This window comes from Petromyzon marinus, chromosome 49 (genome assembly GCF_048934315.1).
Source record: "Petromyzon marinus isolate PM22_M1 ecotype Great Lakes invasive population chromosome 49, UKy_Petmar_22M1.pri1.0, whole genome shotgun sequence".
Classification (NCBI taxonomy): domain Eukaryota; kingdom Metazoa; phylum Chordata; class Hyperoartia; order Petromyzontiformes; family Petromyzontidae; genus Petromyzon; species Petromyzon marinus.
Window position 1 is genome coordinate 7,828,101 of NC_133715.1, and position 24,592 is coordinate 7,852,692.

The 24,592-nt window shown below is 52.6% G+C and overlaps 1 protein-coding gene across 1 annotated transcript in view; it reads left to right on the forward strand.

The window, feature by feature from the left end:
* The first annotated feature begins 307 nt into the window (after window positions 1-307).
* LOC116952899 (uncharacterized) overlaps window positions 308-24,592 on the forward strand; it is an 88,871-nt gene continuing 64,586 nt past the window's right edge. The window contains exons 1-4 of the mRNA XM_032972588.2: window positions 308-964; window positions 8,244-8,311; window positions 11,684-12,052; window positions 22,088-22,777. Coding sequence (XP_032828479.2) covers window positions 8,245-8,311; window positions 11,684-12,052; window positions 22,088-22,777 — 1,126 coding nt within the window. The 5' untranslated portion in view covers window positions 308-964; window position 8,244. The remainder of the gene's footprint in view (window positions 965-8,243; window positions 8,312-11,683; window positions 12,053-22,087; window positions 22,778-24,592) is intronic.

Here is a 24,592-nt window from a genome sequence, read left to right on the forward strand (position 1 = left end):
GGAGGGAGGGTTGGGGAAGGAAGTGAAGGAATGATGGAGTTAGTGGGAGAAGAGGGGAGGGAGGGGAATGAGAGGTGAGAATCTTGGAGAGAGCAACGGGGTATGGGAAGTACCAGGACTGGAGTGAGTTAGTTCAGGTGGGGCTATGTAAAGGGGGAGGGGGGATGACGGTGTGAGGCGTAATGGGTGCACGCTTAATGAGGGAACGCGTGATGAGTGGGACGGGGGGGTGACGAGGGGGGGGGTCGTGTGATGAACGATGGAGGAGGGAGCGTGTGATGAGTTGGAGATGCGTTGGGGAGGAGGAGGAGGGAGCGAGTGTCGTTGTAAGGCGCGGCCTCTGCGTAACTTCTTGTCTGGGCGTCTGCGCTGAGGCGTGACGCGGCGACTTCTCAAGCCACACGCGGAACAGTCACTCACACGCACACAGAGAGACACGCACACAGAGAGAGAGACACACGCACACAGAGAGAGACACACAGAGAGACACACGCACACAGAGACACACGCACACAGAGACACACGCACACAGAGACACACGCACACAGACACACGCACACAGAGCGAGAGACACACACACAGAGACACACGCACACAGAGAGAGACACACGCGCACTCTCTCCTACAGGCAGCGAACCAACCTGCGCACGGTCCTCAACCGATTTATCGACTCTCCGCCCCCCTCCACAACCCCCTTAAAATCATCGCCACTGCCACCCCCCCCCCCCAATCGCCGCGCGCGTAACGCGCAGCAGAAGACGCCTCGCGGTCGTGGTGAGCGCGAGGAGGGCGCGCCCTGGGAGAATCGCGACGCGGAACCTCTCGGGGTGTTTTTATTTTCTTCTTCTTCACTACCGAAGAAGACGACTTTGGCGACACCTTTACGCGTTTGGGAGCATCACGCGGGGAGTGACCCCCCCCCTCCCCCTCAAGTGGACCGGAGCGACTCGCTGACACGCCGGGGGTAAGTCCCGTGTACCCCCCTTCCCCCCTCTCCCTGTCCGTCCGTCTTTGTATCTGTTCGCGACCAAATTATACTTTTCGTAAAAAATATATATTTTGTTGACTCGAAAGCCAGCGTGCGCTTCGTCGAAAGAGTCGGCGGATCACGTCGAGGTATAGGCGCAGCCCCGCAAATTCGCTCGCTTATGCTACTGCCGGCGTGAGGGCCTCCACTAAGAGGGAGATGTAGAGACCCGCTCAAGAGGGCATTTGGCCTACTCTTCCACGCCGGTCAGCCGTCTTGAAGGATAGATCATATTTTTGTATTTAAAATAGTGCAGGTCACAGGTCCTTTGTCAATCCACCGCTGCATGAATGCCTGCGCACGCCGTGATGATCATTGGGGTTGTTTGACCATACTTCACCGCGCTGGTCAATGCGAGTTCGTGGAGGGGTGCAGGAGGCCGGCGGGAGGTCAGGACTGATTCAGGTATCGCCCGCCACTGATGTTAGCCGTGGCTGAAGCATCGAACTGTGGACCACCAGTTTCATAGAGCCGCAGTGCGCTCGCCAATAAGCCGTAGTAGTAGTAATAATAACAACATCAACAGCATAGTAGTTGTAGTAATAACAACAACAACAACAGCAACGAAGAGATTCACTTATCCAGAAAAAAAGCTCCCCAATGAGTCTCGGGGCACCTTTGTGAGGAGGGCGCTGCCACGTCAATTCCATTTTGGCAACGCGAGTTCTGGCTTTTCGCGTGCATTGGGAAATTATGGAACCGTGGAGGAATCCGCCGAGACATACGAAGGGAATAGCGACTCCAAGGGCCCGCACAGACGGATTGACGAACCCACTTGCTGTACTGCTCACGCCCTGACTCACATTGCTCGCTCGCAGCTCGGCGGGTTTGGCAGCCAAGTCTCTGCGTGATCCACCAACCCTTGCCTCCAAAGCGCCGGATATACCAGGCGCGCAACCACGTGGGTCGCGCGGCATTCCACGGAGCGTTGCTGTGAAACGTGCGGCGGCTGTGGGTAGTGCAGTAAGTCGGTCACTGGGACTCGAGTGTATTCAGAGACTCGGAGAGCTACCTATCTCACCTTTGCAAGCGTGTTGGGTGTTCTCGGGGTATTCCGGTTTCCTCCCACGCACTAAAACACAGGTGCTCAAGAAATAGACTTTTGTCTGAAACATACCAAGGAAAACATTGTTGTGTTGAAACTAGTTGCAACTGTCGTAGCCGCAGAGAAAGAGAGAGACACTCGCATTGCTTACACAGAGACCCTCCGACTTGCAAAGATGCATTGGGCGATCGCAGGGTTAAACAGAGACCTGATATCGACTCGCTGACGCACATAGACTTACACGGGCAAGCATGGTCTTACATAGACTTACATTTGAGACTCAGTGATTTACATATATACCCTGACATACACAGACTTAGACGGAGAAGCATGGTCTTACATAGACTTGCATTGAGACTCAGTGACTTACATACAGACCCTGACTTACACAGAATAGCATTGCCTTACATAGACTTACATAGAGACTCAGTGACTTACATACAGAGACTCAGTAACTTACACAGACTTACACTGAGAAGCATTGTCTTACATAGACCTACATTTGAGACTTAGTGACTTACATACAGACCCTGACTTACACAGACTTACTCAGAAAAGCATTGTCTTTCATAGACTGACATTGAGACTCAGTGACTTACATATAGACGCTGACTTACATATACTTACATACAGAGACTCAGTAACTTGCATAGACTTACATAGAGACTCAGTGACTTACATAGTCGTATACCGAGACCCATAGACACACATCGACATTCGTGACCTTTATTTTATTGCCAGAGGGGAGAGCCCGTTGAGGCGCAGAGGCTATTTTGTAATGGAGACCCGGGGTTAAATAAGTGCAGCTAAACACCACAGACTAATAATACAGGCTGACGACGAAACCCATAGGGTCCCATAGACACCAATAGGGTCCCATAGACACCAATAGGCTTGGAAAACCATAGCGCTACATCAACTCCTCGAGACTTAGAGACCCACACGTTTATATAGACACACCGGCAGAATGAGAGGCATGTAGATTTACATAGACAGCCATAAAACTACAAAGACGTCCAGAGACCAAGATCCATAGGCTGACATAAGGGACCCAGAAACCTAGAGACACGCACACTTACATTGACACCAAGGCCGTAGCCATGGAGTCAACATTGTGGGGGGGGACCAAATCTTCCAGGGGGTATAGGGGTTCCCCCCCAGGAAAAAAAATCTAAATTTGAAAACGAATTTCCTGCCTAAAATATAAAAAAAATCACTAACACATAGGATGGATTTTTATTTATTTTTTACAATAATGTCTAATAGTGTTATTGTATTTACATTGCTCTGGTTTTACTTTTTTACCTTTTCTTGTTTCATTGTATTTAATGGCAGATATAAGGGATTAATAAAGTAAAACCATAACCACAATCATATAAACAGAAATCTATTTTATAGCAATATATTGGGGGGGACATTTTGAGCGTATTTGAATATTGGGGGGGATGTGTCCCCCAATATAAATATTATAATTACGGCCTTGATTGACACAATATATTATAATTACGGCCTTGATTGACACAATACAAATATTATAATTACGGCCTTGATTGACACAGTATGAATATTATAATTACGGCCTTGATTGACACAATATGAATATTATAATTACGGCCTTGATTGACACAATTAGAACTAGAGAGCCAGAGAAATGACACGGAGATCAATAGACTTAGAGACCCGTATCCGAACCAAAAATCTCTCTTTAGACTGGAGAAATCCGATGAGCTATAAAGCTCTTTTTCACAGATGTTCAGTAGATCCCCATAGGGATGCCTAACGATCCAGATACTTACACCGACTGATAAAATTGCCTCTGGAGTCAGCTAAGAGTCACGTGATACCAAGATCCTCTCCTCTGATGAACGCCTGGGATGCAGTGTTACACGCAGAGTCCCCTTGCTCGATCCACTCCTGGATGAGGTCCGCCCGCACTCCAGTAAGCTAACCGTGCTTCGAGTGAGTGGCAGCAAAAAGACTGCAAAATTCCCAATGTGCACACAAAATCAAGCCACGTGGACTTGCGATTCTACGCCATCTTCACAGTTAACGAATACACATTGAAGAATACAAATGTGGTCAATTGTCAAGCGCGTTCCTCGTGCACGCCGTGGCAAATTGTGTTTGCCTGGCCCGCTCGGCGTTCAGCCGCCGAGGTGGCGACGGGTTTCATTTTTCTCATCCCTGGTCGCTCCGTGCCACCCCCACATCCCCTCTCCGCGTGCATCGCTCCCGTTCCGTCGCCACGCGCCACCGATAGCCCGCGGTGATCCAGGGGCGATGTAATGATAATAGTTGTCGTCGTCGTCGCGACAAAAAAGTTTAAGATCCGTTTCCTTCGAGCGTCGCTCGAATTGTCGCGATCTGTGCAGGGCACGCGACCCGTGGCGTCTGCAGCTTGGGGGAGGTGGGGAAACGATCTCCGTTTTACTCTGCTCGACAAACGGCGAGTTGGGCTGGCGCGTAACACGTCGGTGAAGAAGGGGTTGGGTGATGGTGGTGGTGATGGCGGTGGTGATGGTGGTGGCAGTGGTGGTGGTGGCGGTGATGGTGGCGGTGGTGATGATGGTGGTGGTGATGGTGGTGGCGGTGATGGTGGCGGTGGTGATGGGGGTGGTGGTGGCAGTGGGGGTGGCGGTGGTGGTGGTGGTGGTGATGGGGGTGGTGGTAGCGGCGGTGATGGCGGTGGTGGTGGCGGTGATGGCAGTGGTGATGGTGGTGGCGGTGGTGGTGGTGATGGTGGTGGTGGTAATGGCGGTGGTGATGGCGGTGGTGGTGGCGGTGGTGGTGGTGGCGGTGAGGAGAGGCTTGCGGAGCCCCAATGCGGTTTCAGGAAAGGGCGGTCCTGCACAGATGCCATATTATCTGTCCGTCTGCTACAGCAGAGGTGTAGGGAATTCCAACAAGACCTACATCTCTGCTTTATTGACCTGGTCAAGGCCTATGATACTATCAGTAGGCCTGGGCTCTGGGTTGTTCTTCGTGCTTTTGGAGTCCCTGACCCTCTGCTCATGATCATTAAGGACCTTCATGATGGTGAACGGGCCCAGGTAAAACTACGTGGCTGGGAGTCAGAGCCATTCCCTGTACACCTTGGGGTGCGACAGGGATGTCCTCTGGCTCCCACATTATTTAACATCTATTTCGACCACGTAGTTCGTGAAGCCTTCAATAGCTGTACTGGGGGAATCTCCATTTGGTACAGATATAATGGGAGGCTGATCGATGCCCGGGTGCGGTCAAGGGATGGCTCCCTATTGCTCAACCACGTTACGTATGCCGATGATCTGGTAATAGCTGCTCATTCAGAGGAGGAGTTGGAGACGCTGCTGCTGAGACTAGAGCATGCCACTAAGAGATGGGGCCTTACCATCAGCCCCACCAAAACTAAGCACCTGCCTGGGTATTTTGTACCATCGGACACTCCACCCCCACAACTCCCAATCGGTGATGGGGCAGTTGTGGAGAGAGTGGAGAGTTTCCCATACCTGGGCAGTGTGCTTATGACCGGCTCCAATTTAACAGCAGAGGTCTCACTCCTAATCAGTCGAGTGGCAATATCTTTTCATCGGTTGCGTAACGCTGTGTGGAAGCTACCTGGTCTGTCGGTCCGCACTAAGCTTCAGGTGTTCTCGGCCATGGCCATTCCCTCCCTTCTCTACGCTTGCGAAACGTGGACCCCCCTAATGGAACATTTTCGCCGGTTAGAAACCTTTAAGGGTAGCCTGCCTACGACCCATCCTGGGTTTAACCAGGCTGGATTGTGTGAGGAGCTCACAAATCTTTGAAAGATCTGAGCAAGGTCCCATCGGTGAGCTCCTCCGGCAGGCAAGGCTGCGTTGGCTGGGTCATGTAGCCCGCATGCCCAGCCACCGCATGCCGAAACAGCTTTTTTTCGGCCTGATCGAGGGGGCTAAGCGGGCGCGGCACGGGCTAGAGAAGAGATGGAGTGATGTGGTAGAGGAGGACGTGGAGCTGAGTGGACTTGCCGATGACTGGTACCAGCGGTGTCAAGATCGGCCTCTGTGGAGGAGGCTCCTGAAGGACGCTACTGGGCAATTGGAGGCAGTCGCCCTCCAACAACAACGGAGGGCGGAGGAGCGACGCTCACAACAACGAGCGGAGCGCCGGGTGGTTAAAGCACAGCAAGTTGGCACAGTCGGGGGCACAGGTGGTGCATCAGCCAGTCATCTCAGTCATTTTAGTCAGTCGACTCGTGGCACTTGGGTCTGCTCCGTGACCAGCCAGCGGGCGTTCGACACTTCACGTCGCCTCAGGGTGCACATGGCCTGGCACAAGCGTCGTGGTGACGTCACCGCCACTTAATGGCGGTCGTTGGTGGCGGTGATAGTGGCGGTGGTGATGGGGGTGGTGGTAGCGGTGGTGGTGGTGGTGGTGATGGGGGTGGTGGTGGCGGTGGTGATGGCGATGGTGGTTGTGGTCGAGGCTGGGGATCGGGGTGACGGCCAGAGTGGCAAAACGCGCCCGGAGAGAGAGGACGCCCGGTCTAGAGAGATGGAGCGGCAAAATCAGCTCCAGGGTGGGTGGGGGGGGGGGGGTGGTGCAGCGTGCTCCAGTGGATTGCTCCACCGCCCGGTGACCGTGCGATATTTCGGTGTCTTGGTGGGGGAGGGGGTTCACGTAGCAGGGGATAGATCATGACCTGATGATAGAGCACCGCAGTGTTCACGGCAACCGATCCGTGGTGACTCTACCAACTTGATCCGTGAGATCCTCGGATCGCCTTCTGCTCAGTACTCCGAGGTGGAGGCACCGTTCCTGCAGGGCTGATCGCGCTTCTTGCCAGTGCAGAGCTCTCCAGCCTCTGTTTTTGCTCACGAGCAGTGCCGGATTTATCCTCGGAGCACAAGTAGCTACACATTCTACGGGCCCCGCACTTTCAAGGGCCCCGCGCTAAACGCTTCCAAGCTATCAATCCCGGTTCAGTGAGTCTGCACTTGCTCTGTTACTATAGTACTACACCACCTTCAACTTTTACGAACGACCGGGTGTTTGAGGTTAGCGATATGTCGTATTATCTGGCTGTATAGCAAATGAAAAAAATCCAATTACTTTATGATGCAAGTTAAACGTTTGTGTCGTAATATTCACGTGTTTTTTTTTTATTTAGGGCCCCCTTTATAGCATTATGCTACAGGCCCTGCACTCGCTAAATCCAGCAGTGCTCTCGAGACAATGAGAGTGCACCTCTTGAGACTGGCCTTCAGCCCCTCTTAGTCCTGGCCGTGTGCCCTGCAGATTCTCTTCTATTCCCTGCTTCCCATACACGGCGGCGAATTGGTGAAATCTCCGGATGAAATGCGCTGCATTGCAAATGTAAATTATTTTTATTATTAAGAATGATGATGAAAGTATGAATTGTCCAGTAATCATGGAAAACTATGTCCGACTTTCCATGCGTAGCGCCCTGAGAATGATTTTTTTAAAGCCGCTTAATGAATTGAAAGTATTATTAATAATGATTTGAAGCTTTCGTGACTGCAGGAATCCATACTCTTTGCTTCTTTCGGTAAAGTCACGTAGTTAGAAATAAATTAAAATTAAACAAATCACGACGTTTCGATTGCAACACAAGCAATCATCATCAGATGGGAAAACCACAGCAATATATATTTTAATTAATAATACACTTTGCATTTAGTACAATCGATGTGACTGTGACTGCGATTCGACATTAGGGGTCGTCGCGATGAGCGAATGGGGATGATTTAAGAAGCGGCTGTCACTTAATTTAATCTGGTAATCAATCTGTTATTTCTACCGCGCAGATTCCCGACGCTGCGCCGTACATCTCGTATCGCGCGTTTGTTCAGAACCATGTCCGACGTTTCGCACCAGGTCCTGAATCGAGCCGCCCTCCCCCCCCCCCCTCTTCTCTCATTCGATTCTCCCTCCCGCTTTCTCCCCCCCCCCACCCCACCACGCCGGACTATTGCATCGCGTGGTGTCACAACCACCGCGAGCTGACCAACAAGCCAGGAAATCTCGCCGGCACGCGCAGCGAAACGTCGTACGTCGCGACGCGCGCGGAACGAGCCGGAAGCGCGCGTCGCTCTGCCGCTGCCGCGCCGCGGAAATGCGTCCACCGCGGACGAAGGCGACCTCCCTCCGGCGGACTCGCAAACTCGCCTCTCTTTTTGCGTTCCGCAGAATGGACCGACTCATCGGCGCGTTCGCCCCGCTGCTCCTCTGCGTCCTCGCGGCGACGGAGTGCGCAGGTGAGCGAGTGAGCGAGAGAGCGAGAGAGCGAGAGAACTAGTGAGCGAGTGAGCGAGTGGGCGAGAGGGCGAGTGGGCGAGAGAGCGAGAGAACGAGTGGGCGAGAGGGCGAGAGGGCGAGAGAGCGAGTGGGCGAGAGAACTAGTGAGCGAGAGGGCGAGAGAGCGAGAGAACTAGTGAGCGAGTGAGCGAGAGGGCGAGAGAGCGAGAGAGTGAGTGGGCGAGTGAGCGAGTGAGGGAGTGGGCGAGTGGGCGAGAGAGCGAGAGAGCGAGTGGGCGAGTGGGCGAGTGAGCGAGTGAGCGAGAGACCTAGTGAGCGAGTGGGCGAGTGGGCGAGAGGGCGAGAGAGCGAGAGAGCGAGTGAGCGAGTGGGCGAGTGGGCGAGTGGGAGAGTGGGCGAGAGGGCGAGAGGGCGAGGGAGCGAGAGACAACGAGTGAGATGGTCAAAATGGGAATCATTTTTATTTGTACGGGAGGAGGAAAGCGATGAGCTATGAAGCTCTTTTGCGCAGATGTCGATTCGGGGACACGGGGTCAGAACGTTACAACAACAAACAGTACAAAAACACCACAGGGGTGTAAAGTATCGGACAGGTAAACATATCACTTATATTTTTTTATATACTAGGTAAAGCTCACTCAGCTATTAGCTTCTTGTTAAGACGCGACCAGTCCACAAATGCTAGCTCATCGAAGTGGCCTATCATCACGTGGAAATTTAGAGCAGGAACAAACTCTGAATAAGCTAAACGTGCGTTTATAAATTTAAGAGGGAAATAATGGGAGGGCCCGCGTAAAAAAAATCCACGCGACCACGGGGAGAGAGACACGCAAACCCCAAATATACAGCAGGCGTCAGGGTCGGGATCACAAGCCCCCGACTTCCTGCATACCAGGCGAAGATACAAAGAAACGGAGAGATGCCGAGATAAATTGAGAAGTAGAGAGCATGAGGGAGTCCCCGTGTCTACCTAACCATACAACAGGGTGTCTACCCACACTCTCACCGTGAAGTTAGTCACTCCTGAAATGAAGCGGTACCGATTTTATCGATCTCCAGAGGGATGATGATTATGGCGGTGGTGGTGGTGGTGGTGGTCTGTCTCAATGCTCCAACCAATCAGTATGAGAGGCTCTGCTGGACTTTATTCAAAGCCACCAAAAGATTCGTTTTTTGGGGGGCTCACCAATCTGAGCCTGGACGTGTAAATTGTAGCTGGGAATGGAAATTCTTCAAGTACACTCGTTGCTGGAAAATAAACGGATCACCTCTGTTTGCACGTCGTCATGTGCCGCTGGACGGGAGGTGTTCGATGGTGACGCCATCTCGGTGGCATCATTCATACCTGTCAACCCCTTATCAGTGCCCCCTCACTTATTACAGACCAATTCAGACCTTATTGGCCACCCCGTGCCCTTAAAAATCTCAGCGTTCATCCTACAAAGTCCCATCACAAGGGAGAAACACAAATAAATAGACATATTATTGGTTCTTTCGGTAAAGTCACGTAGAAGGGAAATAATAAAAATACAATTTTATTGTTGTATTTTTATTATTTTATTATTTACCTTCTACGTGACTTTACCGAAAGAACCAAGAATATGAATCCCTGCAGTCACGAAAGCTTTAAATCGAAACTCAATTTCCCTGTACAAGAATACTGGGTAAACCGTGTGGGATTGACAGATATGCGTCATCTGGCTGTTCCTTGTCAAGATACACCTAAACACACACACATTGGTACACCCAGACACACGCGGACACACTGCCTATAATTGAACCCTTATTGCACTGACGTCACACACCTATGGGGGGGAGGGGTCAGATATTTGTGACGATGTGTGACGAAGGGGGGGGGGGGGTTTGAGAAATGTGACGTCACATCAAAATGCTGCAACTTTAAATAAATATAGACAACACGTTCTACTTAATTAAATAGACTTTTTAATAAATGCTTTCTCCTACAACATCAGAGTGCAGCGCCACGTTAAATTAGCAACTACAATGACAATAGTTTATAGCGATTTGAAGCATCTTCTTGGTTATTTCGGTAAAGTCACGTAGAATAAAACAATAAAAACAAAATAAGACAATACAATTCTCACGACGTTTCGGCCACAACACAAGGAGGCTACTTGTGTTGTGGCCGAAACGTCGTGAGAATTTTATTGTCTTATTTTGTTTGTATTTGTTTTATTCCCATTCTACGTGGTGACTTTACCCGAAAGAACCAAGAAGATTAATCCTTGCAATCACGAAAGGTTTAAATCGAAATTCGATTTGAAGAATGTTTAATTTTGGTGGGGGGGGGGGCAAAGCTTTGTGACGTCATATTTGAGGGGGTCGGTCTGCCTTTTTGTGACGTCGTGTGACGAAGGGGGGGGGGGCTCAAAAATCGTCCCAAATCGCGTGACGTCATTTATGGACGGCCCCAAACTGAAATCACCCGTCACGCATCCACACGCCGAATCACCGCTCGCCGTTGCGGCAATGCGGTGTCACGGACGCGTGTATGATGGAACTTCTTTCGCACCGTACGGTAGCGTGTTGACCACAAATGACGTCGTCAATGAACAATGAATAGACGGCCATAGAAAGCGGGGACGGCCAAAGTCTTTGCGATAGAAAACAAATACTAAACGATAAAAAAAAAATTGCCTTTTCGGCCAAGACAAATTACGTCACACGCCACGCGCCTCGCCCTATGACATCATCGTGCGTGACGTCATCGGGAATACCCCCCGCGGTGATGGTCAGAGTTACACAATCCACGTGCGTGTGTGCGCGTGTTGTGGTTTGTTTGTTTTTTTAACCTTAGTATTATTATTATTGACAATGTTGAGTGTTTTTTGTTGTTGAAAATGTGGCCGGGTGCCTCATGTGTAGAGCGAGTTCAAATCCTGGTTGGAGGGTTGGCTCAGCACATCATCCCTCAAGGGTGGCTAAATTAAGTACCACTGTCTGGGGTAGTCAACAGCGGTTTGTCCTAAGGCTCGAATCCCCACGCTAGCCCCGCCATAGAAATGTGAAATTTCCACCACTGTCTCAGTTCAACGGGAGATCAGCACCAAAGCCTGGACGCTCACTTGACCAGCAGGAACCCCACTTTGAAATGTTTTTTGGCAACACGTCACCAAGACATAAAATTCTCTCCCGATCATATCCTCTTGGCCTGTTGGGGGCAAAGTGCTCTTAGCGAGCGCCCTGCGAACCCCAAGCGAGCACCTAACGAGGGTTGGCGATGTGGCTAGCACCACGCCCGGCCGCCTTTGTCTCCCCAAATGCTGCTGCTGCTGTTCGCAATAGGGTGTATTTTGTTTTTTTTTTTCGCTTCTAATTCGTCGACTCTCCAATCCGCGCTGTGCGTGCAGCGGCCGCTGCAGGCGCGTGCGGAGGGCCGTTGACCGACCCGCCGAACGGCACCGTCATCGAGTCGCCCTCCTACCCCAGCAAGTACCCCAGCAATCTGAACTGTCGCTGGGAGATCACCGTGCCCAGCGGCTCGTCCGTGCGCCTCACCGTGCAAGAGCTGCTCCTCGAGTCGCAGACGAGCGGCTGCAAGTACGACTACCTGCTCGTCTCCTACGGGTTCGAGCACGTGAGCGCGCCCACCATGGTGTGCATGATGCCCAGCGCCGGCCAGCGGGCCATGAGCTCGCCCGGGAACAGGCTTGTGCTGCAGTTCATCACGGACGCGTCACTCGAGGAGAAGGGCTTCCGAATCACGGTCGACACCATAGGTGAGTCGCGCCGGCGCGCGCGTGGTGTGTGTGTGCGTGTGTGTGTGCGTGTGTGCGTGCGTGTGTGCGTGCGTGTGTGTCTGCGTGTGTGTGCGGTTGGGCGGTTACGCGGGGTGTGTCGCGCGTGGTGTGTGCTGGGTCGGTTGGTGGTATGCGAGGTGCGGTGGGTGGTGCGTGGGGCGCGATGGGGTTGTATGCGGTGTGTGGTGTGCAGTGGGTGGTTAGCGTGGTGTGCGCTGGGTGGTTTGCGTGCTGTGTGGTGGGTGGTACGTGGTGTGTGGTGAACGGTACGTGCTCTGTGGTGGGTGGTACGTGCTGTGTGGTGGGTGGTTGCATGCTGTGTGGTGGGTGGTATGCGGGGTGCGGTGGGTGGTTACTTGCTGTGTGATTGGTGGTACGTTGTGTGTGGTGGGTGGTACATGGTGTGTGGTGGGTGGTACGTGGTGTGTAGTGGGTGGTACGTGCTGTGTGGTGGGTGGTACGTGCTGTGTGGTGAGTGGTACGTGGTGTGTAGTGGGTGGTACGTGCTGTGTGGTGGGTGGTACGTGCTGTGTGGTGAGTGGTACGTGGTGTGTAGTGGGTGGTACGTGCTGTGTGGTGGGTGGTACGTGCTGTGTGGTGAGTGGTACGTGGTGTGTAGTGGGTGGTACGTGCTGTGTGGTGGGTGGTACGTGCTGTGTGGTGGGTGGTACGTGCTGTGTGGTGGGTGGTACGTGCTGTGTGGTGGGTGGTACGTGGTGTGTAGTGGGTGGTACGTGCTGTGTGGTGGGTGGTACGTGCTGTGTGGTGGGTGGTACGTGGTGTGTAGTGGGTGGTACGTGCTGTGTGGTGGGTGGTACGTGCTGTGTGGTGGGTGGTACGTGGTGTGTAGTGGGTGGTACGTGCTGTGTGGTGGGTGGTACGTGGTGTGTAGTGGGTGGTACGTGGTGTGTAGTGGGTGGTACGTGCTGTGTGGTGGGTGGTACGTGCTGTGTGGTGGGTGGTATGTGCTGTGTGGTGGGTGGTACGTTTTTTGAGTGGCGTTTGCATGGTCCGTGGTGCGGATGGCTCCCTGGAGGAGTGACACTTTCAGGCCAACCATTTACAGCCACAGGTGAGGTGGTGAGGTGGCGAGTCGTGGTGGTTGGGTGGGTGTAGAGCGTGGTGAGTGGTCTGGTGGTGGTTGATAGGTGGCAGGCGACAGCTAGCAGGTGGCAGATGACACGTGCCACGATCGCGATAACGTTGACCTCCGTTGAGGACCCTCTCCTGCGTGCCACATGATTTTCTTCAGTTCAGTTTGCTATACTATGTCGGGTTTATTATTATTATTTTTACAAGAACGCCCGCTATAAGTTTGGACTGAATGCTCAAGTTTATCCCACCAAGTAAGTGGGGCTTGGGCCAGGGCAGGCCGCTCGGTGGGTTGATGGCCGGTGGTCGAGACGAACGATGGAGCGGCAGCCCAAAGGTGGGAATCGCGGCACAGTCGTGAGAGGTGTCGTTCTCTACGGAGATGGAGCAACCACATCGACTTGTGTGCAGTAGTTGGATGGATCGTTGTCTCAGGAGTTCGATGTGGTGTAGCGGGCAACGCGCTGCGCTACGCACCCGGCGAGCCGAGTTTGATTCCCGCTCACGGCCAATATCAGTGACGATTATCTGAACCGGTCCTAGGTCTCTCCTAGGTCGACTCAGCCTCAAATTAGTACCTGGTGCGGTGTGTAGTAAACATCGGCACTCGCGAGACAAAGGCGGTCGGGCGTGGTGCTGGCCACCCACCCCCTTGTGTGCTGTGCCAGCCTTCATATGTGCTCGCTAACAGCACTTGCCCCTACAGTCTGTTACAGGCTACACGGGGGATCTTTGTCTCTGTTCCTTCACGATACTGTAAGGGATCGTGATGGCTGTGGCGGGGGTGGGGGGGGTCGAGGGGATGCCGTCAACCAGCAGTGGATAGATCATGGCTGCCACCCTTCCCTCTTGGTGCGGCTGATGTTGGTGTCTGGAGCAGCAGCTGTGACGTTTACGTTGAGGTGGCTGAGCCAGATGGTCGCGTCCGGAGTAAACGAGGTGTAGCGTCATCGCAGCTGTGACGACGACGACGATGACGATGACGCCTCCTTCGCGTTCGTGAATCGGGGACGCACCGACCGGAGGCTGACAAGATGATGACGACGATCATGACGCCGATGACGATGATGACCACGTTGACGACGATGATGACGCGGATGATAACGACTTTGACGATGATGATGACGACAACGATGCCGACGATGACGACGTCGATGAGGTGCCACGATCGGTAATGAAATACCTCGCTAAGAGAAACAAAACAGACAAACACCCTCCCCCCCACACCCCCGGGTGGATTTTAATTTCCGCAAAAAGTTTCACGCTCGCGTAATGAACTCCCGTCGACGACGATGATGATGAGGATGAGGAGGTGATGGTGGAGGAGGTGAGGGTGTCACCGTGCGGGTCGCTTGGCAGACGCCGTCCCCCGCACGGCGGGCACGTGGGGAGGCGCCGTCCAAACACCGCGCGCTGATGAACGCCGTCGTCTCGTCAAGGGTTGCTGGTGGTGGTGGCGAGGCACGCGTTGTTGGTGTGGAGTGCATTCGAGGCCAGGAAGTCGCCCCCCTCCACCTCAACTTTTCTAAGCCAGACTCCCCCTCCACCCACCCCCGCTTGCCTTCCCTCCCCACCCAAAGCTCCCCCCCCCCCCAGCCCGCTCCTTTTAAAGGCTCCCCAAAACAATGTGGTCGTTTTCTGGTCAGCAATAATGAAGCAGCCCCCCCATCCAGTGCTAAGTCAACAGCCCTCTGGCGCGGCTCTCCCTCGAGTCGCGGGGCCCCGCTCGCAGGAGGTGGCCCACCCACCACCCGTGCCAGCAGGGACATTGCAGGGCGACCCCACGTGGTTACCACGCGCGCGTTTTTCGCTTCTCCTTCTCGCTGGCGTTGAGCTGACACGCGTGGTGCCCTTGCCTGACGCTGCCTCGCTTCTCAGCGCACTCCTATCCCGAGGCCATCGTCTCCGCGTGCACTCCGCGGTCCTTCACATCCTTCACATCCTGCACCGCGTTTCTCTCTCTCGCTCTCTCTCTCTCTCTCTGTCGGCCTGCCTCTCTAACTCCGCCCTGGTGCTTCCACGTTCATCGTCACCGTTCTTCTTGTGGCGTGGCTTTCCTCTCTTCTCACGGCGCATCCTACCCAGACACCTGTACAGACTTTATCTCATCTTGTCAGAGTTGGGTACCACTATCCCTGAACCGTAACCGGCAGTCCTCCTAGCCACCAGAGTTGACTTTCTCTCATCTTGTCCGAGTTGGGCCCCACCACTCTTCCCGTCTTCATTTCTGACCCGACACAGTCTCTGTGGTCCCTGCCATCAACAATTCAGTCCAAAATGCAGACCCCCCCCAATACCGCTGGAGAATTGACGAGGGTTTAACCCGCAAAGTTCGGAGTCAAGCAGCGGGCCACCCGTGCAATTTCCATCCACCGCCTCGACAAGTCTCACGCCGCCACTACGCAATCTCACGGCACCAATGGGCAATAACCCCTGGATAATTGACAATCCCGGGATAGCCACCTCGAGAGAGATGACGTCCTGGGAAAACCAGGGCAGGTGGCAACCCTATACGAACCACCCAATGTGCTTGTTTATTCCACCACCACTCAGATGATGTGACGATGTGATGTGTGTGACTTCGGTTGCCACCTGTTCCACTCTTGACCAATTCCGGGGCATATTTCTCAGTCAGCACTCGATATGTACCACAAACCTGTCTACCCATATGGTTTACCACGTATTCTTGTACAGAGAAATTGCGATTTCAGGTCCATACGGCGTACAGCCGTTTCAATACGGGCAAAAAAATGTCTATTTGTTTGTGTTTCTCCCTCGTGATGGAACTTTGTGGGATGAACGTTGCGATTGATCAGGGCACGGGGTGACCAACGAGGTCTGAATTGGTCTGTATTAGGGGAGGGCACTGATGAGGGGTTGGCAGGGATGGTACTAGGGGATCGGCGACCTGCGCCCCACCAGACGCACGCGGCTCTTTAAGGCGAGCACTGCTTCGTGACCCGCATTCACCACGTAGCTCTTGAAATATGAAAAACATATTTTTCTTATTCTTTTGGGGGTTTTTTTCCCGTAAAGTCACGTAGGTAGAATAAAATAAATGAAATCAATTAAATTAAATCACGACGTTTCGGAGGCAACGCAAGCTTCCGTCTTCAGGTGGAACCGACAGCACAATCAGCTGTGTCAAGTGAACAGCTCTGGGACACACGAGATTATATACAGGTTTTAGGGGGGGGGGGAGGAGCCAGGAAGGGATGTGGGTGGGGGCTAAGTGTAGCCGTTTTTTGTTATTCTGCAGGGGGTTCTGGGGGAGGCGGTGGTGTACTTGCGCGTAAAACCACCTTTTGTTATGCTGCAGGGGGTTTGGGGGGAGGGTGATGGCGTGCTGCACGAGAGCGAGTACAATCCCGGTAGAAACGGAAACGGCTGTATAATTATAAGCCAGCTAAAGTTTGACTTGGTTGATGACATCTTTCCCAAAAGTTGCTCAATTTAAAACCGTCCTCTCGGTTGAAGTTGTGTCTATGTTTGAATATCTGGATGGCTTCATGGACACATCTTTGGTAATAACCGGGAGGTCTGCATAGTACTTTGATATCGGAGAAAATAATGTCATGAGAACCCGCTGTGTTGAAACAATGATCAGCCACGGCCGAAGAATTCGTTCTGCCATTTTTCTTACCGAATTCTATAAAAAAAAGGATCGTCTTGTTATTTTGCTTGCCGATCCCCTGGCTCTGTACCAGCCGTCAGAGTTCTGCGCAATGCACCGGTACCAACACACAGACACACACCAACACACAGACACACACCAACACACAGACACACACCAACACACAGACACACGCCAACACACAGACACACGCCAACACAGACACACGCCAACACACAGACACACACCAACAAACAGACACACGCCAACACACAGACACACGCCAACACACAGACACACGCCAACATACAGACACACACCAACACACAGACACACACCAACACACAGACACACACCAACACACAGACACACGCCAACACACAGACACACGCCAACACACAGACACACGCCAACACACAGACACACACCAACACACAGACACACACCAACACACAGACACACGCCAACACACAGACACACACCAACACACAGACACACACCAACACACAGACACGCCAACACACAGACAAAAAGATCCCCCAAATAGCCTTAACAGACTGTAGGGGCAAGTGCTGTTAGCGAGCACCTATGAAGGCCGGAACAACCGCCATTTGCCACTAAGTGGCGGTGACGTCACCACGACGCTTGTGCCAGGCTATGTGCACCTTGAGGCCACGTGAAGTGTCGAACGCCCGCTGGCAGGAGGTCACGGGGCAGACCCAGGTGCCACGGGTTGACTGACTGAGATGAGTGGCTGATGCACCACCTGTGCCCCCTACTGTGCCAACACACAGACACACACCAACACACAGACACACACCAACACACAGACACACACCAACACGCATAGACGGCCAATTTGCAATACTGCCCCGGTTTTTACCCGTCAAGTCGACATTCCGAGTGGGGGGCCAGAGGTGGGTGAAGGGCGAACGGATGGAGTAAGCAGCGGAGAGGGCATTCCATCCGTGAGAAACTCTCTTTCGGAGTGTTGCTCTAAGTGGTTCTTAACTTTTACCGCAGCCCTGCACCTCTTTGGTTCTCAATCGCGAAACAATGTACAATGTTCACAAACATATATATACATCTGGCCGTCTGCCTGATGGAGCGAGTTGTAATTACTGGCCCTCAATTCTAGATTTGAAGTTTTCGTGACTGCAAGGATTCATACCGTTTATTTTTTTTCGGTAAAGTCACGTAGGTGAAAACATTAAAAGAAATTAAACCACGACGTTTCGGGCGCAACACAAGCGTGTCACGTTTAAGCGGCGTGCTTTCGCCAAGTTGTTCCCACCTCAAGAAGGACGCTTGTGTTGCGCCCGAAACGTCGTGATTTAATTTATTCAATTTTCTTTTACCTACGTGACTTTACCGAAAAAAAACAAAGAGATCGTCCTCAGATTGTAAATGGTGTGGGTTTAATCTCCAACACACCGGTTTGTGCTGTACTAATAACGAATTGGCCACGTTCTGTCTACGTGACAACCCTTACTAGTTGGCTGTGTCGGGTGGTGGCGGGTTTAACGACGCAACATTTATATATTTACGCGATCTAACCCAAACAAGACTATTATGACTACATAGAGGGTGTGATTAAACAAAGTAAATTTCGATTTAACTTACGTTCCCGTGCTTAATTTGTGTTTCGATGATTTAGCTTTAAAAAATTTTTTTTTTTTAAATCTGACCATGCCTCGCACCCCCAGAAAGGGGCATCTCGCACCCCCTAGGGGGTGTTGCGTGCACCCCCAGGTTAAGAAGAAGAACAACTGCTCTAAGAGAGAGGGGGGGGTGGGGAGGGGGTCACGATCGGCTACGCCCGATGCGCGATGGAGCAACTTTTGTAAAACAAGTCGCTACGAAGGACGCGCGCGGAACGCGACGCAACTGTTGCCCGCTCCGAAAGCGACGAAACTTCCACAACAGCAGCAGCGCGTCTCGACTGTTGTTGTTGTTGTTGCTGCTTCGGTGTTGTCTCCGTTACGCTGGGTGGAGCCGACCGGGGTTGGGTCTGCGCGTGGTGAGATATCTCGAGAAGGCAACGCCACCACCCCCTCCACCACCACCACCACCCCGACTCACCCCCCACACCAACCCGCTCGCTCCACACACCCCCCCACCACCACCACCAAGTGTTATTTCAACACGTCCTGTGTGCCAGCGAAATGAGTTGGTGGGGGTGCTAAGGAGCCGGGGGAACGAGGGGATGTTGAGTGTGTGTGTGTGTGCGTGAGTGTGTGTGTGTGTGAGTGTGTGAGCGTGTGAGAGTGTGTAAGTGTGTGAGCGTGTGAGTGTGTGTGAAAGTATGTGAGCGTGTGTGTGAGTGTGTATGAGAGTGTGTGAGTGTGTATGAGAGTGTGTGAGCGTGTATGAGAGTGTGTGAGCGTGTATGAGAGTGTGTGAGTGTGCCAGTGTGTATGAGAGTGTGTATGAGAGTGTGTGTGTATGAGAGTGTGTATGAGAGTGTGTGTGTGTGTATTATAGTGTGTGTGTGTGTATGAGAGTGTGTGAGCGTGTATGAGTGTGTGAGTGTGCCAGTGTGTATGAGAGTGTGCGAGTGTGTGTGAATGTGTATGAAAGTGTGTGAGCGTGTTTGCGAGTGTGAGTGAGTGTGTGTATGAAGTGTGTGAGAGAGTGTGTGTATGAGTGTGTGAGTGTGTGTGTGTATGAGAGTGTGTGAGTGTGTATGAGAGTGTGTGTGAGTGTGTGTGTGTATGAGAGTGTGTGAGTGTGTGTGTGTATGAGAGTGTGTGAGCGTGTGTGAGTGTGTATGAGAGTGTGTGACAGAGTGTGTGTGAGTGTAGTCCGGCAAAAACAACCCCCTACCTCCTCGTGGTGCCGGACGGCAACGCTGTGGTGGGCAGTTGTCTAGGGAGGAGGGTCAACTTAGGTTGACCTTTCCCTTCGTGGCGTTCGTAGCCACCACAGGGGCCAAATGGGGACTTTGGACGGGTGCGAGTGGCTGGTAACCCCTCCACCTTCAATTAATTACCACGCGCTGCGCTACGAACCCGGCGACCCGAGTTCGATTCCCGCTCACGGCCAACACCGTTGACGATTATCTGAACCGGTCCTGGGCCTCCCCTAGGTCAACTCAGCCGCAAATGAGTACCTGGTGCAATGTGTAAACATCGCCACTGGGGAGACAAAGGCGGCCGGGCGTTGTGCTGGGCACCCACCCCCTTGTGTGCCGTGGGAGCCTGGATAGAGGTACTCGCTGACAGCACTTGCCCCTACAGTCTGTGAAGCCTACACGCTTCGGGGGAGGGGTGGCTCAGATGTTGGCCGTGAGCGGAAATCGAAATCTGGTCGTCGTTGTATTTGAAGCGCACCACCACCACCACACCGCCACCACCACCACACCACCACCACCACACCACCACATCGCCACCACCATCACACAAACCACAACAACACCACCACCGCCACCACCACACCACCACCACCACACTACCGCTCCCCGTGTACACGCACACACACGCGCACTTACAATGGACACACACGCGGACGCAGTGTCGGTGTCTCGACAGAGAATGTCCATCGGGATCGCATCTCGACCTTGAAAGCTTCTGCTAAGTGATCACAAACCCAGAATGGGTACGGGTGTCTTTCAATTCGAGCGGTACCCCTTGTAGTGCACGCGAGGTAAAGGCGCAGCCCTGCAATTGCCCGCTCACGCCACTGCTGGCAGCAGGGCATTCACTGGAGGAAGCTCGAGGGAGAGAGGGCGCGCGTGCACACTCACACGATGTGCACACGCATGCACGCAGACAAAGATCCCCCGTATAGCCTTCAGCAGACTGCTGGGGCAAGTGCTGCTGGCCAAGATAGCACTCACAGAGAGGGCGTGTGGTCAGCACCACGTATCTGTCTCCCTGCGAGCATCTTGGGCTCACTTGGGGCTGCGTCGACCTGGGGGGGGGGGGGGGCGAAGACCGGTTCAGATAGTTGTCACCGGTGTTGGTGGCCGTGAGCGGGAATGGAACTCGGCTCGCCCGAAGCATGGACGTCGGAAATGTCCGTGCGGGGAGCCCTCATTGGTGCGGATGTGTAATACAAGGCCAGCCGGCCGAGTTACCATCGATCGAGCACCCAAACAGCGCTGTAATAACACGGGGCAGGATGCTCCGGTATTGATCGTGTTATTTATTTACATCACGTGTCGTAGGGTAGGTTTGATTTTCTGTCTGCCTATTCTATTTTTCCGGCGAACGCACGCGGCAACGCTCAGATCCCCTAATGCAGTTGTCCTTAACCTTTCGTGCAGCCTTGCACCACTCTGGTTCTCACATCGTTAAACGATGTACAATGTTCATAAATGCATACAATACTTGTGGTATATATATATTTTCTTGGTTCTTTCGGTAAAGTCACGTAGAAGGGAAACAATAAACTAATAAAAATATAAAACAATAAAATTCTCACGACGTTTCGACTGCAACACAAGCAATCATCATCAGGTGTGATAACCACAACAAGAAAAAATGGTTTTCACACCTGATGATGATTGCTTGTGTTGCAGTCGAAACGTCGTGAGAATTGTATTGTTTTATATTTTTATTAGTTTATTGTTTCCTTGTACGTGACTTTACTGAAAGAACCAAGAATATGAATCCCTGCAGTCACGAAAGCTTTAAATCAAAATTTAATACTGTATGCATTTATGAGCGTACTTGGCTGCTGCTGTACACCTTTTGGCGTCTTCTGGTCTAACACCGTTTGAGACGAGGCTCAAAAGAAAGCTGTCTCTGGTGTGGACCAATCAGTTTCAAGGACAATGCATCATATTATCAGTGTGTTTTTTGTTTGTATTTTGACCACAAGTATTGTGGTTAATTCAGACATGATCCCTTGTAAAAGGTTTCAGCTTGGTGTTTTAACAACTAAACACCCGTTTTGTTGCCAGATTAAAGGGGACAAACCTATTCTCATGTTTTGGAACTGGCAAAGGAGGTCCCATGATTAGAAACACGCGTTTAGAACATTTGTCTGCTGCTATAAATTTGCGCGCGGTGAGCCACTCCGTGGCTGTATCGTATGTGGCCAGAGCTACACAGCTCGTTGGACTTTACCTGGCCAAATAACAATAGTTGGTTCGTTAATTAAATACATTGCTGCTTCGGCACACCGGTGTCTGGAGGTCGGTGTACGACCCATGTACATTCATGCATTCCAACCCCCCCCCCCCCAAAAAAAAAAAACCCCGCTTAAATCGTGAACAGTATCGCTCGCGAAAGACCCCACGTGTTAATTTTGTTAATTAAAATAAAAAAAAACAACAACACTAAAGTAGGAATCTTTCTCCACAGACGCCCCGCGGTTGCAGGGCAAGATGGCCGTCTTCCTCCAGAGTCCCGTGTCCTTCATGAGCCTCAGCGACCCGGGCATCCTGCCGGCCCGCCTCTCCTCCATCGCTCTGTGCGCCAGCGTGCGCATCGCCGGCCCGGCCGACTGGACGCTCTTCACCTACTCCTCGCCCCAGGCTGACAGCGAGGCCACCACGCCCACCCTGGGCCTCTCGGGCAACCGCACGGCGCTGGCGTTCTGGCTTGGCGGGCGCGCCACCTGGGTCCCCTGGAAGCGGCCTCACGACGAGGCGTGGCACCGCGTTTGCGCCCGTTGGGTCGGCGGCAGCGGCGGCGGCACCGGCGGCGGCACCGCCACCGTCTTTGCCGACGGCTCCCTGATCCTCAACGCCAGCCTCGCCTCGGACGATCCCGCCGAGCTCCAGGGCTCGGGAGACCTCCTGTTGGGGCTCTTCCAGACGGCGGCGGCGGCGGCCGGCGGCGGCGGCGCGAGGGCGTGGGTGGCGGTGCCGCAGCGGGCGCTGGTCGGCGAGTTGGCCGACGTGCGCCTGTGGGCGGAGGGCGCTGGGGGCGAGAGCGACCCCGGCCGCGCGGCGTCGTGCCAGCGGAACGGCAGCCTGGCGTGGTGGAGCCGGAGCTTCTGGCAGCCGACGAGGGAGGGCATGCTGGTCGACGCGGGGCTTCCTGCTACCCGTGAGTCCAGCCCGACCATTGGCGCCGTTCGGGCGTACGTGGCCGCCGCTGTAAACGTCCGCTCGGTGGCGATGAGCCACTCGGTTGAGCTGTCATTTGTGATGGCCGGGTCGCTTCTGGCAAAGAGATACGTGGCTCAGCGGGGCTAACCTGGTCAAATTAAATAGTTAAAAAAAAATAGTTTATTCATGTTTAACCGAGGAGAGCCGCACCGAGTCTCAAGGCGCGAATTCAGGATGGTCCTGCCGGATTTTTTTGCAGAAGGTGGGGGATGTTGCTGCTCTCTACTACTACTGCTGCTGCTGCTGTGTGTGAGTGAAAAATAAGAATAGGTGTTACCCTTTCTGGCAGTAAAACAGGAGGTGGTAAGATGTTCAAACACCAAATATAAACCATTTGCAAGGAATCAAGCATGAATTTACCACATGTACTTGTGGTGAACATTTAAACAAACATGTTTTCATAATAGGTATTCGGCTTTTCGATTTAAAGCTTTCGTGACTGCAGGGATTCATATTCTTGGTTCTTTCGGTAAAGTCACGTGGAAGGGAAATCATAAAATAATAAACGAATAAAACTATAAAATTCGCACGACGTTTCGATTGCAACACAAGCAATCACAGCAGGAAAACGTATTGCTGTGGCTTTCACACCTGACGATGATTGCTTGTGTTGCAATCGAAACGTCGTGAGAATTGTATTGTTTCATTATCTCACTATTTCCCTTCTACGTGACTTTACCGAAAGAACCAAGAACAGGTATTCGGCTGCAGGATGAAACCGGAGAACCCGGAGGGAACCCATTGCGGAACAGTGGGGTGGACACACACAAACCGCGTACAGACAGGCGCCCGGGTTGGAAATTGAACCCAGGTCCTTCTTGCTGCAAGGCGCGAGTGTTGTACGGCCGCGCCTCCCTGCCGCTCGTCAGTGTTGTGTGCGGCGTCGCTGCGCAGCACTGGGATTGCGTCTTCCATAATTCGCCCGTGATTGGCAGCTGTCTCAGCGACGTGGTTTATTTACATTTTCTTTTATATTTTTCTTGAGGCTTTATCAACAGGGAAAAAAATGTTTGTTGTCTAATATGAATACCGATACCAATGAAAATATGGAATGCTATTTCAATCGCACGACAAAGTTTGCGCGATCGGGTTAACGTGGATTTTGGTGGAAATTATTGGGTTTTTTACGAGAATGTAAATACCGTGGCACGCCATCCGTGAATCTCCGCCCGGTATTTCGAGGGCCCAACTGTGCCAAGCGCGGCCACGTCTTTGTGCCAAATCTCCGTTGCTCCTCTCATCTCTTTGTGAACATCGGTGAAAAGGGGAGCTTTCGAGCTCATTGGATTCCTCCAGTAGAAATACACACATTCTGATCCTGATAAATACCAAAATAAAATATCCCACTCTGATTGTGATCCCTTAAATAGCCCCCCTACCCCCACCCACGTCGCTTACGAGCATTGGGCAGTGGTCACCTCCCATTTACAGCCAGAGGTCAAATATTCTACATTCCGATGGGAGTGCCAGTCTGTCCAAAGAACAAGCGCTGTTGATCGCTTTTGTTTGTTTAACATCTAAGCCGTGACTCGTTAGTTTTTTTTTTCTGGAGTGGGGGGGTCTGGGATTAAAATCAAATCCTTTACAGGGACGATTGGACCCGACTCTGATCCTTGACCGGTGTTTGAAACTCGGTGACATTTGAGCCAAATGTGAGTTGAGTGCCTTCGTCGCGTGCCGCCACCCCGCCCGGTGCCTTTGATCGTTGCGCAACCTCGGGCGGGGAGAGAATTGACCCGAAGCGCGCGCACGA